Here is a 14,967-nt window from a genome sequence, read left to right as displayed (position 1 = left end):
GGTTCCCAAATATAACCAAACAGGAACCAAATACTAACGTTAGGGGAAAGTTCTGTGTTTGGCTGATTATGGAAATATATTTTAGTGAAAGTGATATATTTACAGTATCAGCAGTCCTTTTCGACGCTTCTGACTAACTTTTATCATTAAAATGTTTGCAATCCAGTTAAAACCTACTGAGAAAAATAGCTTTGAAACAATTTTCACTTAGATTTACAAAGAAAAAAGTAACAGTGCATTAAACATGACTAAAAAGACTGAAACTGTAGCTATTTTCTTGTAAAAAGTACTCCTGTAAACTTTATTTACATCTTCGAAAAATTATTTTGTTACAGTATAGCTACACTACCAGTCAAAAGTTTTTGAACAGAAAGATTTTTAATGTTTTTTAAAGAATTCTCTTCTGCTTTTATTTGATCCAAAATACAGAAAAGGCAGTAAAATTGTGAAATATTTGTACAGTTTAAAATAATTGGTTTCTGTTTGAATATGCTTTAAAATGTAATTTATTCCTGTGATCAAAGCTAAATTTTCAGCATCGTGCTAAGAGGCCTACGAGTTTGGTAAAAAAAAAAAAAAAAAAAAAAAAAAAAACACTGAATAATATCTTAGATCATTTCGATTTGCTGTTACTGTGAACAAGTGGACTGTCTTTCTCCTCAAGTTGCAGCACGAAACTGCATCCACCGTCAGATGGCGCTGTGGTTCTGAGAAACCGCTGGAGGTGTGACAGCTGATACTATCTGAAAATCTGTAAATGCCACGGCTGGAGTGCGCGTGAGAGTGGGTGAGCGGACCATTCCAGTCCGTGTGTCTCTGTGCGTGTGAGCAGTGATCTGCTGTCATTCATGGGGATCATGTATGGAGATGGAGACCTGCTCGGACGGCCCCGGAGGGACTGCATGTGTTACCTGGGACCCCCGACCACCTTGATGCCCATGTAAGAATTTTAAAAAGCACCTATGCATGAGTAGAATACGTATTGTGTTGTGACATATGTAGTAGGTGTCTTTCTATTAAGGAACTGAGAAAAAAATAAGCTTCTAAAACAAAGCCCAGTTAGTCAGTCGTGATGACAGTATTAAACAAAAAAAAAAAAAAAAAAAACACCACTAAGCGCATTACGCACAAGTCTATAGATGGTGCTGTAAGTCTGATGCGCACCTGGGTTTTCTTAACGATTTCTATTCATTAGAATATTACAGTTCACAGTTATTTGAAAGTTAATGCCGTTTTATTTCATCAGAAGTATGTAGATTTCAAATGCTATTCATTTGAGACTATGTAATGCCAGTTTCCTTGCATGTACACTTTCATGCTAAAAGCGTAAGCAAACACTTTAAAAGGACTCACCATATTAAACTGTAAAATAAAGTTAGATTGTAAACACGGCATTTGTGAGAAGCACCAACAGTGGCGTTAATTGTTCCACACGTGAACGGAGCGTCAGTGGAGTTGGTGCGTAAAGCTGAATCGCGCACGCCTCCCTGTGGCCATATAGACTGCAGCATAAGAAACTACCCTAACTAATCTGCCATATGCTGTCAAGCACTTTTCCCCCCCTTTCTTTTCTTTTTTCATTAGTAAAAGCAAATTCACTCAGTTCTTATCTATCATATTGCGAATGTAACTGCCAGCCTAATCGAAGATCATGACCTGATAACCATGGTCCAAAAACAGCTTCTGGTTTGTTTGTTTGTTTGTTTGTTTATTTGTTTCTACCCAATATGTTATCTTACATATTTTAATTAAAAAATAATTATTTATTCTACCGCGAAATTATGTTTTGATGAATGATTTTAGTTTTGTTGTTATTATGTGATTACCCAATCGTTATTATCACTGTTATTTTTAGTAGCCTATTATTAATTTAACTTAAGAAATGGTCTACACTGGGGGAAAAAATGGTGTAGGATTTACTTTAAAACACTTTCACTCCTAAATTGCTTATGAATTAACAAGTATTTACGAATAAACGGCAAGTTACACATTGTATTAAATATAACATTTTAGAAAGGCTTGAAATAGTATTTTTCTTGTAATACGTACTCCAATAATTGTTGTTTTACAGATTCGAAAAATATTTTTAGTGCACTAAACATTACATATATGACATTTTATTTCAATTATTTGTGTATTTCACAGTTGCATTATCTATACTTTCCATCAAATGATTCGTGGCCTACTGTACCAGTAGAGTGTTACACTGTACGGAGCAGCAGTCATGTCTGGTTATCATCTCTCAGCCCCTCTGCCTCCTCCGCTCGCAGTGCCTGTTAGTGGAGGGTGAAGATTCGCGCACCCACCCTCTTACGCTCAGAAACAAAGCTGCGCGCTCGGAAGCCGTTTTACGCGGGGTGTTTGTGTTTGAGAAACACCCTATCCTCTGTTTAAAGAGGTGGACTATCCGAATCCCAATGTAATGAGAAGGTCTGTTCGTGTGCCACGCTCTCACTGGCACACCTCGCTGTCGGTGTCAAGCGCTCGAAGCCAACGCGATTCCAACTTTGTGCTCTTGTCTCCAGCGGAATGCGTAAATCCCCCGAGGTGAGTCCCAGAAGGCTGTCCGACATCAGCCCCCAACTCCGCCAGCTCAAGTACCTGGTGGTGGATGAATCGATTAAAGAGGACCTGAAGTCATCTCGATCAGTTGAGGACATCAACAGCGCGTCCATCGAGGAGAGGATCTTGAGAATCACGGGCTATTATGGCTACCAGCCGTGGAATGCCGTTTATAAGAGTAAGCAACTCGTTTTTACTAATGAATTGATTGCGTGGAACAGGTGTTGAGAGTCTCCCAGAGGAACATTTTATTGCTTAGATGTTTTTTCGGAGCTTAGCAGATGGAGTTTCAACGTTGTCTCAAGATGTTTGTCCTAAAAAAATCATTTGGAGAAATGTAAGAATAATCCAGAGCTACAAAATGAATGCCAGTAGATCAGATCATTTGGTCTTGGAAGAAATTGAGAATGTTTGAGTTCATAATGAGATCTCTGATTTTTTGCTTGCAAAGTTCAATTTGATAATTGTTGAGATTTCTTTGTATATTTCTGCTTACTAGTCGTTGATTGATTAAACATACAGTCACAATGAGCTATATAGACAGAGCCATGAAGTATTTCAGTTGATTGATTTGCACTAACACTAGGCCTATGGGTTGAGAACAAACAGAAGTTGAACTGAATTGAGCTGGGTGATGACCAGTGTTGGGTGTAATGCATTACAGAGTAATTAATTACTGTATTAATTACTTTCCCCTTGAAAAAGTACAGTAAGGGATTACTCTTCATTTTTCATTTTGAATTTCTGATGCAATGGCATTAAAGTGCCCCTATTATGGGTTATTAAAGGTTCATATTTTGGTTTTGGGAGTCCCCAACAATAGGTCGACATGCATGCAAGGTCAAAAAACACTTTCATTGTCTTATAATATGCATTTGTGATTGGTCCGATTGGTTCAGTTGGTCTCATTGTCATTTCATCATGCCTGTAATGCCTGATAAAGCAGCGTTGGTGAGCGCAGTGCTGCTTTGTGTACAGCGTTACAGGAGAAACCACTATTTTTACTGCTCCAAAAGCGCCACCTAGTGGCAAAGAATGAATTTGCATTTTCATTCAGACCAATGCGAAAAGACGCAGTGGGCTATGCTAATATTTCATGTGTCAACATGAAATGGCTTGGGGATTTAATATTAAAATTTTATTATATAATGTTATGGTTTTTAAATACCTTGGTTAGTTCAATTTATGCAATTATGTTTGCAATTTTGTATTATTTATTTGAAAGAAATACACTCCTTGTATTGTTCAAACTGGTCGAGGATGATATGGGATATAGAAAGAAATTAGTATTAAGTAATGCAATATTTTTGAGAGAGTGCCTAATTAGTACAAATCTAATTACACTGTTGAACATTTACATTTACATTTAATCATTTAGCAGACGCTTTTATCCAAAGCGACTTACAAATGAGAAAGATGTAATTAGTAGCTAGTAATTATTTACTTTTTAGAGTAATTTACCCCAAAATAAGGATGGCACTGTTGCTTTATAACTGAATCTAATCTGTTGATAATTGACCAGTTTTGGAACATCAGTAGTTACTGATCTGAATTTGAAACAAGGTTGTACTGACTCAAGCTCAATAATGACACTATTGTCTTCTATAGAGCTGCTTACAGCTGAAAGGACTTTGTTTTATTATTGATGAACTTTACACAGTTATTGAACCGAACCTGAATCAACATTGAACTGACTTCAAGTGAATAATGACACTATTGTTTTTGTAGAGCTGCTTTGCAGAGTAAAAAAAAATTTAAAAAAACTACACAACTTAAATCAAACAAAATTCACAAATTTTACAATATTCACAAAAAACATCAAAGAAAGCAACTCGACTTCTGAAATTTTACAAGAGGCACACATGGGTCTTTTTTCAGGAGAAACATCAAAGAAGCCTACGACTTAAACTCAGTCTTGATTTATGACAGCACACGTATGCAATCACGCTGTGGTTTTTGAATTTTGACACTTTCAGCTATTTGGTTCATAGAAATTGATTGATTGATTGATTGATTGATTGATTTATTGAGATGCAGAGAGTTATTGCAAATATTGCATGGAGCATTAAGACATTTGATGATGCCTAAATCCCTTAAAACAACCATAACGTTTAAGTACATGGACACAATCTTGGCACAGGTGAGGTGGGTGTTTATGCTTTACAGATATAAAGAAAAGAGCTTCCCATCCCAATCCTGTTTATCCTCTTTTGTGCAACTGTTCCCTCTAGATAAAGGAGCTGTCTGCATGTTTTGGGACCCACTGTGTGCTCAGAAACAGACACAGTAATGCGTGGTGAGGCTGTATTCTGACTCTTATAAAACACCATCCAATTGACCTTTCTTTGGGACACACCAAGAAATGCTTTTGTTACACGATGCATTGAAATTCTGTATTTAACTTTTCATTATTTATTCATCATCGCAGGAGTCTTAGCCACAATGAAAAAGGTTGTATTTTATATATAATATGTATTTATATATATATTATATATACACGATTAAACCATATAGATATATTAAAACCATTTAACAGATATATCAAACCATAGATATATTGTTCAAAAATAATACAAAATTATTGCATATACTGCATATCATTTTGATATTGGTTTATTTTTTGCTGTCATTTTTTTATCTAATGCATTAAATTCATATTTTTAAAGTTTGAAAATAGTTTTTAAGTCTACTGTACAAATAACGTATAGATGTTATAGGCGAACTGTAGTTGTCAAAGTTTTGATTGGGTTCCCAACGGTCACAGGTTCAACACATAGAAAGAGTGATGCATGAACAGTTCCATTGTCACTATTTTGCCCTCCAGCAAAACACTGAACCATAGTCTCTGAAGCAAGTTTACTGTACAGTAAGTCCCTTTGGATAACATTGCATAATGCATGATCAGTGTGTGTATTGAGTAGCACTACTGTTATTGCTGAATGTCAAATTTAGATGCAGAATTCAGAGTCCTCATTTTCTTGTGTAATCCTCAGTTTGCTTCCTGTGTTGTGTATTTACTGCCCAGGCATCCGTGAAATCAGTCCCCTGATTTAAGTGGAAGTGAAATTTGATTGGTAAGAGAAGCTTTCATACATTGGATGCTGATGCAGAGTCTATTTAGCAAAAAAAGAGATGAAGATTGTGTGTATATATATATGGAAACTCAGGAAAAGTCAAATGTTTGTCATATGTACAGTATAAGTTTGGGGTTGGTTTGATTTTTCAAATGTTTTTGAAAGAAGTCACTTATGCTTTTTAAATGCTGCATTTATTTGATCATGAATACAGTAACTGTAATACTGTGAAATTTTATTCTATTCCTATATTGGCAAAGCTGAATTTTCAGCATCATTACTCATTACTACTCTATATTACTCACTTGATCCTTCAGAAATCATTCTAATATGCTGATTTTCTGCTCAAGACAAATGTATTATTATCAATGTTGAAAACAGTTGTGCTGCTTAATATTTAAAAAATGTCTTTGATGATAGAAATATCAAAAGAGCAGCATTTGAAAAATATTTTGTAATATTTTAAATATCTTGACTCTCACTTTTGATTTTTGAATGATTGTTAATGCTGTTATAAAAGCATAAAACATATTTCTGCATCAGAAACAACAGAATCATGTTAGTGTCTGTTTGTCTGAATAAAAGAGACTCACTGTAAGAGACAGAGAGAGACATTTTCCTTGTAACCCTGGGCTTGTAATCACACTAGTTTCTTGCACAGCACTGAGCAAAAGCACACCGTTTTCTTGCCTGAGTTGATTTGATAAAGCGCTGAGGTTTCCATCACTGTCAGCATTACAAGATTGTGATAAATGCTTCTCAAACTTACAAAACATTGTCTGTTGCCTCTCAGCACTGTAGAGCTACACCCTCTCTGTGCTCCTAAATCAGTTTCTGTAAACACTTCGTGCCTGTGACTGTTATTTGTGTGCTGCAGGGTCTGAAGTTTATTGGAATATTGCCTGTAATGTGTATGGTCCCATCAGTGTAAACTGATTCCATTGCAATGATTATTTTTGACTGAGGAATCAAATTATGTTGGACTCCTATATTTTTAAACATGGGTTTAACTTCTGACTTTACTGAATTTACTAAATTTAAATTCCTTTCGTCTGCTGAACACAAAAGCTATTTGGAAGAATGTTGAAAACCAAACTGCTGGTAGCCATTCACTTAGTATTTTTTACATACTATTGAAGTCAATGGCTACCAGCAACTGTCCTATAAACACATTAGCAGTGGCTTTGCAGATACTTGCAAAGTTGTAAGGCAGCACATTGTGAGCTTTTGTTTCATACCTTTGTCAGTTTTGTTTACTTAAGCCTACATTTTGTGATTTTTATCTTATGCTCTGTTTTGCACATTGTGATTTGGGCTTTAATAATGGACTAGAAGTGATGTGTTTGAAAATATGACAGTATCTTTTACAGTTTTAGTTGTCGGTTATATCCTTGACCAACATCTGTCACATTTGTCATTCTCACCCTTCAATCAATCATGGACTGAGAATAAAATTGGACACCAGAAATTGGCTTCAGGGGAGAAAGGCCTGTCAGAGGGCCGTGGAGAATGGCAAAGACATATTTCTTTAATGGTCTTTATGTAGACTAGAGTGACGCATCTGGCAGCAAATAAGAGTGAATATATACACTCTAAATTCATATTTAATTCCGTTCCTGTCAGGGTTTGGTGAATATACAACACCCCAAGAAAACATCAAGCAGCTAATCGCAGTTAGGTCATGTAAGTCATGTAAGTTCGATTACTGTTTGAAAATCTGAATTAGCTCTAAGTAAGGCCTGACAAATAGCACTTTTCATCAGTTTTCAAGGCAACACGAGGCAGCTCACAGAGGTCCAAATAGGCCAAGCGGTCCGTGCCTGAACCGCTGGAGCATCAGTCAGCAGAAATAAAGAGAGTGTGTTTTGATGCTGGTTCAGAGCCAAGTGTAACCCACGAGAATCATTGCTTTCGTACTTTACAAGAGAGTTTGTTTAACTCCAGCAGAGTCAAGTTCTGCACTCTGTAATATTCTCTTTCACTGTAGTAAAGCCCTTGGGTTTGGCTCACACAGCTAAAAAGAACTGCTTGGCTTTGGAGAGCTCCCGGCACTTTCCACAAATAGAGTACAAAACAGGGCCTGAAACTGAAAAAAAAAAAAAAAAAAAAAATAATATATATATATATATATATATATATATATATATATATATATATATATATATATATATATATATATATATATATCTTTCATTTTCATGGCCAATGAAAGAATGTGCTTAACCTTCAAAAAATGTTGAGGTTACTTAATAATTACAGTATATGCATTATATAAAAAAGCCATTTTATTTTATTGCAATAATCATTTAACTTTACAAAGTTTGTTAGTTAAAAAATTTGATTTTCTAATGAGAAATATTAAAAGAAAAGCTAAATGTAGTATACAAAATGTAAAAAGATATTATTGCAATAATTTTGGACCTTGACACTGTTATTTTCTTGGGACAGCTTTTGTTAAAAAGAACATTATTTTGTGTATTTGGTGTAATGAAATGCGTTTATGTGGTTTAAGGTTAAAAAAAACACATTATTTTCCTCATACTGTACATTATTGTTGCTCCTCTATGCCCCGCCTTTCTGAAACACATCGATTTTTACAAAGCTCATAGGTCTAAAAAGCAAGGTGTGCTCTGATTGGCCAGCTATCCAATACACCCCTTAAGATACTGTGATGCCGTGTCCCGGTGCGACGAGACAAAACCAATAAAACCCATTACAAATAAGGCATTTGTTGCATCCAGTGAGGACATAATTACTGATTATAATGACTTATACTGTCTTTTTACGTGTTACATTGCGTATCGCGCCGTGTAAACATAAAGGCATGTCTGAATTTGTGATCGAAGAAATGACAAACAACCAGCGCTACTCTACACTGCTCAAAACTCGCATTTGAATCATGAGTGGCAAATTCTTTAAATATAAAAACGTACTTAGAGGCTGTGTGTCAGAAGCGCCAGACTGTCAAATTCCAAATTTTGGAATTCCCCCAGTTTATAGAAACAGCCTTTGTGCATGGCATTGTAGACTACTCTCCCAGAATCAAGAAACAGTCCTCCATAAAATGTGCTCTACACACTCAAATATTTGGGTTGAACTGTTCTGGAACAGTGTTGTAAATACAACTTAACCACTGATTTCTAGTTGAGTTCTTTTGGAAGACCAGATAAATTAGTTTCGCTTTCACAACGAAACACAGTGTCTCCACGACATGGCGGCGGCAACAATACTACATCGAGAATCAAATTTACACCTTCTTTCTTTTTTGCGTAAACATTTGGGCAGCGTTATGCAAATCTTCCCACACAGTGACATAGACGTGGGGGCGTGTTTAAACGAGGCAGTGAGTGCTCCACGAGTCCACTTTTTTCTTTTATAAAGGCGGGTTTCAAACTTTAGCTTTGCAACAGGGATCTTATCTATGCACAAACAGCAGAGAATCAAAGCCAAAGGGACACCTTTTTATTTCATATGACCCCTTTAGCGTAAAGCATTGCACAGAGAAGGTGTTATGCTCCAATCTTCCCACAAAAAGTGCACCCAGAGACTAAATAGATCGTCAGATATTCTACATGTGTTTTAAAGGTGGAAATGTTGCTTTAGAACAGTTGTCAGAGTGATTTATTTGCAGATTTTCTACCTGTGTTCTGCAGTCAGAGGTCCTGTAAGAAGATGAACACTGTTATTACCCTCAATACAGTTGCAGAGGAAGAGGAGCTATATATATATATTTTCTCTCTCTGTAACGGTGGGTTATGTAAGATGGGCTTAATGAATTATTTGTGACATGCATCTGCCACTTTGCATCATCCTATGCTGCATACAGGAGCCTTTGAACTTTTTATTAAAGTTCTACCGGTTGCTGCCTGATGAAACTCCCTTAATTTACTTTGGGAGAGATTATATATACTGAATTATTGTTCTTTTTTAATTTTAGTTAAACTAATGTAATTAAAAAGTGAATTCATTTAATTTAGTTTATTCCAAAAATGTAGAAAAGTAGCAATGACTTACTTTGTAGAAAAACATTATAATGTAGAAAAGCAGCTATAACTTACTGTTCTCACATATGAAGCATATTACAGTAATATTGTCACAGATGACATAACAGAGTTCCAAACTAAAGTTTAAAGGAATAGTTCACACCCAAAATAAGGGATCTCATCCTTTACCAAAGTGTTCCATTGTATGAACAAAAAACTCAAAATATCTCCTTTTTTGATCAGTAGAACATGTTTGGAACAACACTGGTGAGTAATTGATCCCAGATTTTTAATTTTCAGGTGAACTATCCTTTTAAAAGCGTATATTCCATATGTTTATTACAGCCCACAACAGAAGCCCGTCAGCCCTTTTGCACTCTTTTCACCCTTTTAACAGACTTTATTTACTCTGCAACTGAAACCAGTTATTGTGCTGCAAATAACGCTGTTTTTGATTACTGTCATCAGTTCTTGGTTTGATGGAGTGCATTAGCCTGTAGGTGAATTGGAGTGCTAATGTAATCACAGTCTTACTCTGTTGCTGTGGTGCTCTTGAGCACAGCAGCATCACTCCAGGCTACGCCAGGGGAAGCCATCCTTGCAATTAGTGTTCTGTGAGTCACTTTAGATAAAAAGCATTCACTCAGTAATAACTAACTAACAAGCTGATGAAAGTCTAAATGCAAAACTCCAATAAATGTGTCATTAGCAGTAATGTAAACAAATAGAGATGCTAACAGAAGTTTTACAAGTAGACAATTTAGTGCTTGTGTCCCCAGTATCACTGAAATGAGACACTGTAATGTTTTTTGCATGTATCTAATCACATACGAGTCTTGTGTGTAGGAGGATCACCAGAGCAATGTATGACTAATAACATGAATCATTCTGAAGTACAATACTAATCTGTTTATTCTGAAATTCCTATGTGTTTGAAAGTATGTAGTATGAAGTTTTTGTCTTGGTTTGCAGCTGACCTGAGTGATCAATTATAAACCGATTTATCTTATTGTTGTGCTCATTATAGGACTAGCTTATATCTCTCGGATATGATTAACTTGTACGTTCATGAATTATGTACTGAGGTCTGGAGGGGATAGACTGGGAAAAGATTATCGCATGACTTCATGTCTGTCAGCATCTTGGGGCATGATCTGCCTCAGTGTTTTATTTATTTATTTAAGTAAGAAAGAGACTTAAAACATTGTAGCTGAAATATAATCTTAATATAGTAAAACACACCTGCAGAAAACCAGAAAAACTAGACTGTGGAGAAATACGAAAGGAATAAATTAACAGGGTTGTGCTGTTATGTTCAAGCATAAGCTAGGTTAAGATGTTCATTTAATATTTATAAATTCTGAGTTTTAGCTATTTATAAAGTCATTTTAGTGCAAAGCTTGTTCAGTGGAAGTGATGGTTGCTCAGATGCTGGCAAAAATGTGAGAGACAGCAGATAAAATGCCTGCTTAAAATGATTATAAGAGAAACGTGTGACAGGAATTAATAGAACCACAGTGATTACAAAGTGACATTAACTTAAAACATTCTTTAAAGCTTAACCCTTGCATGGGTTACTTTTGATCCTCTTTTTATTTATTTTTTTCCAATAGCCAAATTTGAAATGCCAAAATGCATAATTCACCCAAATATAAAAAAAATTGTCATTTACTCAACCTCATGTTGTTCTAAAACTTAATGACTTGCTTTCTTTTGTGAAGCATTTAAGAATATATTTTGAAATATATTGAATATGTTAAAAAAAATCCAATATCAAAATCAAATCTGTAAAACAACATGAGTGTGAATAAACAATGACAGCTTTCATTTTTTGGGTGAACTATCCTTTTAACGTGACTGGATATCAAATAATATGAAAGATAAATCACCTGGAAATCAAAACAAGGAAAATACTACTGGTAACGGCAGAGACGAGCATGTAAACCATTGTAAACAATTTTGTTCTGTTTCCCTGTGGTCCACTTATCTTGGCTTTTACACCAAAAACAGCCATAATTTTGTTTTTCATGATCATTTTCCACTCTTTCTCTCTCTCTCTGACCCATTAAATAAAACTGGCAGACAATTACACGAGCTGTGACATGTAAGGCAGCAGCCAGGGAAAAACATTACTCTATTTCAAGCTTAAAAGAGCTCTTCAAAAGGTATGGCACTGGCAAAACATTATAATACAATTAAATAAATACTTGAAAAAGGTAAAAACTTTCTTAAGAATTTAATTATAATGATTTTTGAAGGATCATGTGACATTGGAGTAATGGCTGCTGAAAATTCAGCTTTGCCATCACAGGGATAAATTACATTTTAAGATATATATTAAAATAGAAAGCAGTTCTCTTAAACTGTAATAATATTACTGTTTTTACTGTAATTTTGATCAGATAAATGCAGTCTTGGTGAACATAACAGACTTTAAAAATAAAGAAATAAAGAAATAAATAACAATTTTTCCAAAACCTTTCACCATTTTTTCCCTCATTAATAGAAACCTTGAATTGCTGATGTTATGCCTAAAAGTGTAGTTACAACTTCTACCAGTAGGGGTTAACGGGTGAAGCTAATCAGTCAAACCTGGACTTTTCTCTTTTTTTCTCTTTTTTTCTTGTTTTGTAAGAAGAAGAACTGTGGAAATGTATACAGTAAGATTGTTGTGCATTGCTTTAATTTTAATTTCATAAAGACTTTTTTTTTTTTTAAGTTCTTGTATTAGTTTTTTTATAACAACCTTGGTTTTTCACTGTTGGTGATTGTCTCTCTCAGTGTGACCCACAGATTTGATTTGTTATTTTACAGTATCTCTCTCTCGCTCTCGCTCTTTGAACTCATGCTTGTATGGAGTGTTTTTCCATTGATTGGCCCCTCCAAAAGTTCCAGCTCTGCTCTAAACAAGGTCAGACTGAACTCCAATGAAACAGCCTCAGTCTCTCTCTCTCTCTCTCTCTCTCGTGCACACACACACACACACACACACACACACACAATCACACGTGCACTTCTCTCATCACTTTTTCACACTGTCTGTCAATCACTTAGTTTATCTTTTTTAGCAGCACAGTGTTAAAAAGAAGAGAAGGTCTCAGCATTCCTTGCTGCCACCTCTGTGAAAATCCAAGTGTTTGGTGTATGTCAACCAAGATTAATTTTAAGCAGAGCCTTGAATCTGAGAAAAGCATAAAAACAAACAAGAGCTGAAAAGATGCACAAAGTAATGGAAAAAACCCTTGTTTACCTCTTCTCAGGAGCTTTGTGTACTGTCACTGGGAAATGGGGTTATGCATATGCGCATATGGATCTTTTCCCAACAGAGGCTTTGGATCAAATAAAGGTCAAAGTCTTCAGCAGAGTGGGTTTGATCCCTGAGCTGTGGCAGTGAATCTTCTAAAACAATCTTTAACACTTGATTCACTTGAGTTGTCAAGATTAAAGCATTTGTTGTAATTATTCTTTGGATATTTTTTAAAGCTTGTGTAACGATTCTATTGTTTTCTTGCACTGATCTCGAAATTTGACTTGTACAGTAAATAATTAATTGTGTTAGCTTATAATCAATGTAACATGATAACATTTTCATTAATCATCAGTTAAAGGAGCTATAAGTTCTACTGTATATGCCAACTGCTCACCAAGGTTGCATTTATTTAACTAAAAATACAGTAAAAACTTTATATTGTAAAATATTACAAATTAAAATGCTAGTTAGCAAGTTTCGTGGCTAAATGCAGCTAAAGTAAACAGTATGGCTCGTCACCCCCACAAGGAAGAGAGGGGCAGGGTGAGCAGAGCTCAATAGCATTTAAAGAGACATGCAACAAAACGAGTTGCTGTGAAAAGAGCTGTTTTTGACAGGGTAAAAATGTTGTTGTTTTACACTACCATTGAGAAATTTTAACCAAAGTATGTTACAGACTTTTCCTTAAGACCCTAAAGAATCATATCAACTTGTGGAAAATGGGCATCTGATGACCCCTTTAAGAATTTTATACTGTCACTTCTGATCAATTTAATGCATTCTTGATGAACTCAGATGAACATGAACACAAAATCAATCTTTGTGGAAAACCGTTGCTAACACTGGCTCTCTGTGTCTTTTTGATTTATATCCTACCCTTAAAACACTCTCACATACTATGTGGGTGGTTAAACCCTCCTGCTGGGTCGTCTGTTTGATGGTTACCAGGAAAGAATGATAGTTATCCCAGAAAGGTCAACTAGGTGCTAGAAAACCCAAACCAATAGAAGTAAAGTCAGGATAAAGCAGTGGGAGAGATTTCAAAGAGAGGATGAGAAAGAGCTGCTTTATCTCTGAACTTTGTCTTCTGTCCCCAGTGAGTCTCTCCTCGCTTGATGTTCCCTTCAGCCTGGAGTGACAGAGAAACGCCTCACCTTGTGGCTTCTCTCTCACTCTTTTATATTCAGAATGACACTGTGTTTGGTGTCTTTGATCAATAGGTTGTAGCTGCACTGAATAAAATGACTGACTTTACCTCAAGGCTCAACAATTACTCACTTCAAAACGGAGCTATACGGTCAGAAACAACTGTCTGCTTGTGAAAAGAAATATATCAATCACTTACTCTTTTCAGAAAAACAATAAAATGCCTCATGAACAAACGTATGCAATGAATGTGCTTTCAAATGATAAATAACCATTTTCATATTATGAAAATATAGCAGGGCTGAGTAAAAATTTATTTTCCAATTAACTGTGATTTCAAGTTTACTTTTAACATAAATGTCCGCTTTCTTCAGTGTACGAATGGAAATTTTTGTTAAACAATATTACACCATGCACAAACTGGACAAACAATACACTTTTAAATGCTATTCAGTTGTATGCGAATGTGCCCTGTTTAAAGTCAAAAATATGTACATTTGGACCATTTTAGGCATTGAAATATTCTCTATATCTTCCTGAAGGGCTCTGTATGAAATTGAATCAGAAAATTTAAATCCGTACTGATTCCCAGCCTTAGCAGTTGATTCTATAGATATCAATATTCTTTATGCTCAAGTACAAGAAAAATGACATTCACTCAACTGAAATGCACAAGCATTACTGCTCCTTGCATTTAAGAAGCCAAAAATGAGCATTTTCATTTTGCGTAAAAATGAAATTGCTTCAGAAAGAATCAGAAATGAACACTTTGGTCTCTAATTACCAATTCTCTTTCTGATCAAAAAAAAATAAAAATAATTACATATATCTTATTTCTGATATCAAAAAATATATAATAATAATAATAATAATATATATATATATATATAATATATATATATTTTAAAAATAAAATGAGTGTTTCTAGAGAAGGTGTTGTGCAGATGGACCT

The 14,967-nt window shown here is 35.2% G+C and overlaps 1 protein-coding gene across 1 annotated transcript in view; it reads left to right on the top strand.

The window, feature by feature from the left end:
• The first annotated feature begins 685 nt into the window (after positions 1–685).
• slc35f3b (solute carrier family 35 member F3b) overlaps positions 686–14,967 on the top strand; it is a 52,163-nt gene continuing 37,881 nt past the window's right edge. The window contains exons 1-2 of the mRNA XM_042737400.1: positions 686–940; positions 2,526–2,740. Coding sequence (XP_042593334.1) covers positions 849–940; positions 2,526–2,740 — 307 coding nt within the window. The 5' untranslated portion in view covers positions 686–848. The remainder of the gene's footprint in view (positions 941–2,525; positions 2,741–14,967) is intronic.

The sequence above is a fragment of the Cyprinus carpio genome, chromosome B13 (assembly GCF_018340385.1).
Source record: "Cyprinus carpio isolate SPL01 chromosome B13, ASM1834038v1, whole genome shotgun sequence".
In the NCBI taxonomy this organism is placed as follows: Eukaryota; Metazoa; Chordata; class Actinopteri; order Cypriniformes; family Cyprinidae; genus Cyprinus; species Cyprinus carpio.
The sequence above is the reverse complement of the archived record's forward strand: the minus strand, read 5'-3'. Positions and strand labels throughout refer to the sequence as shown.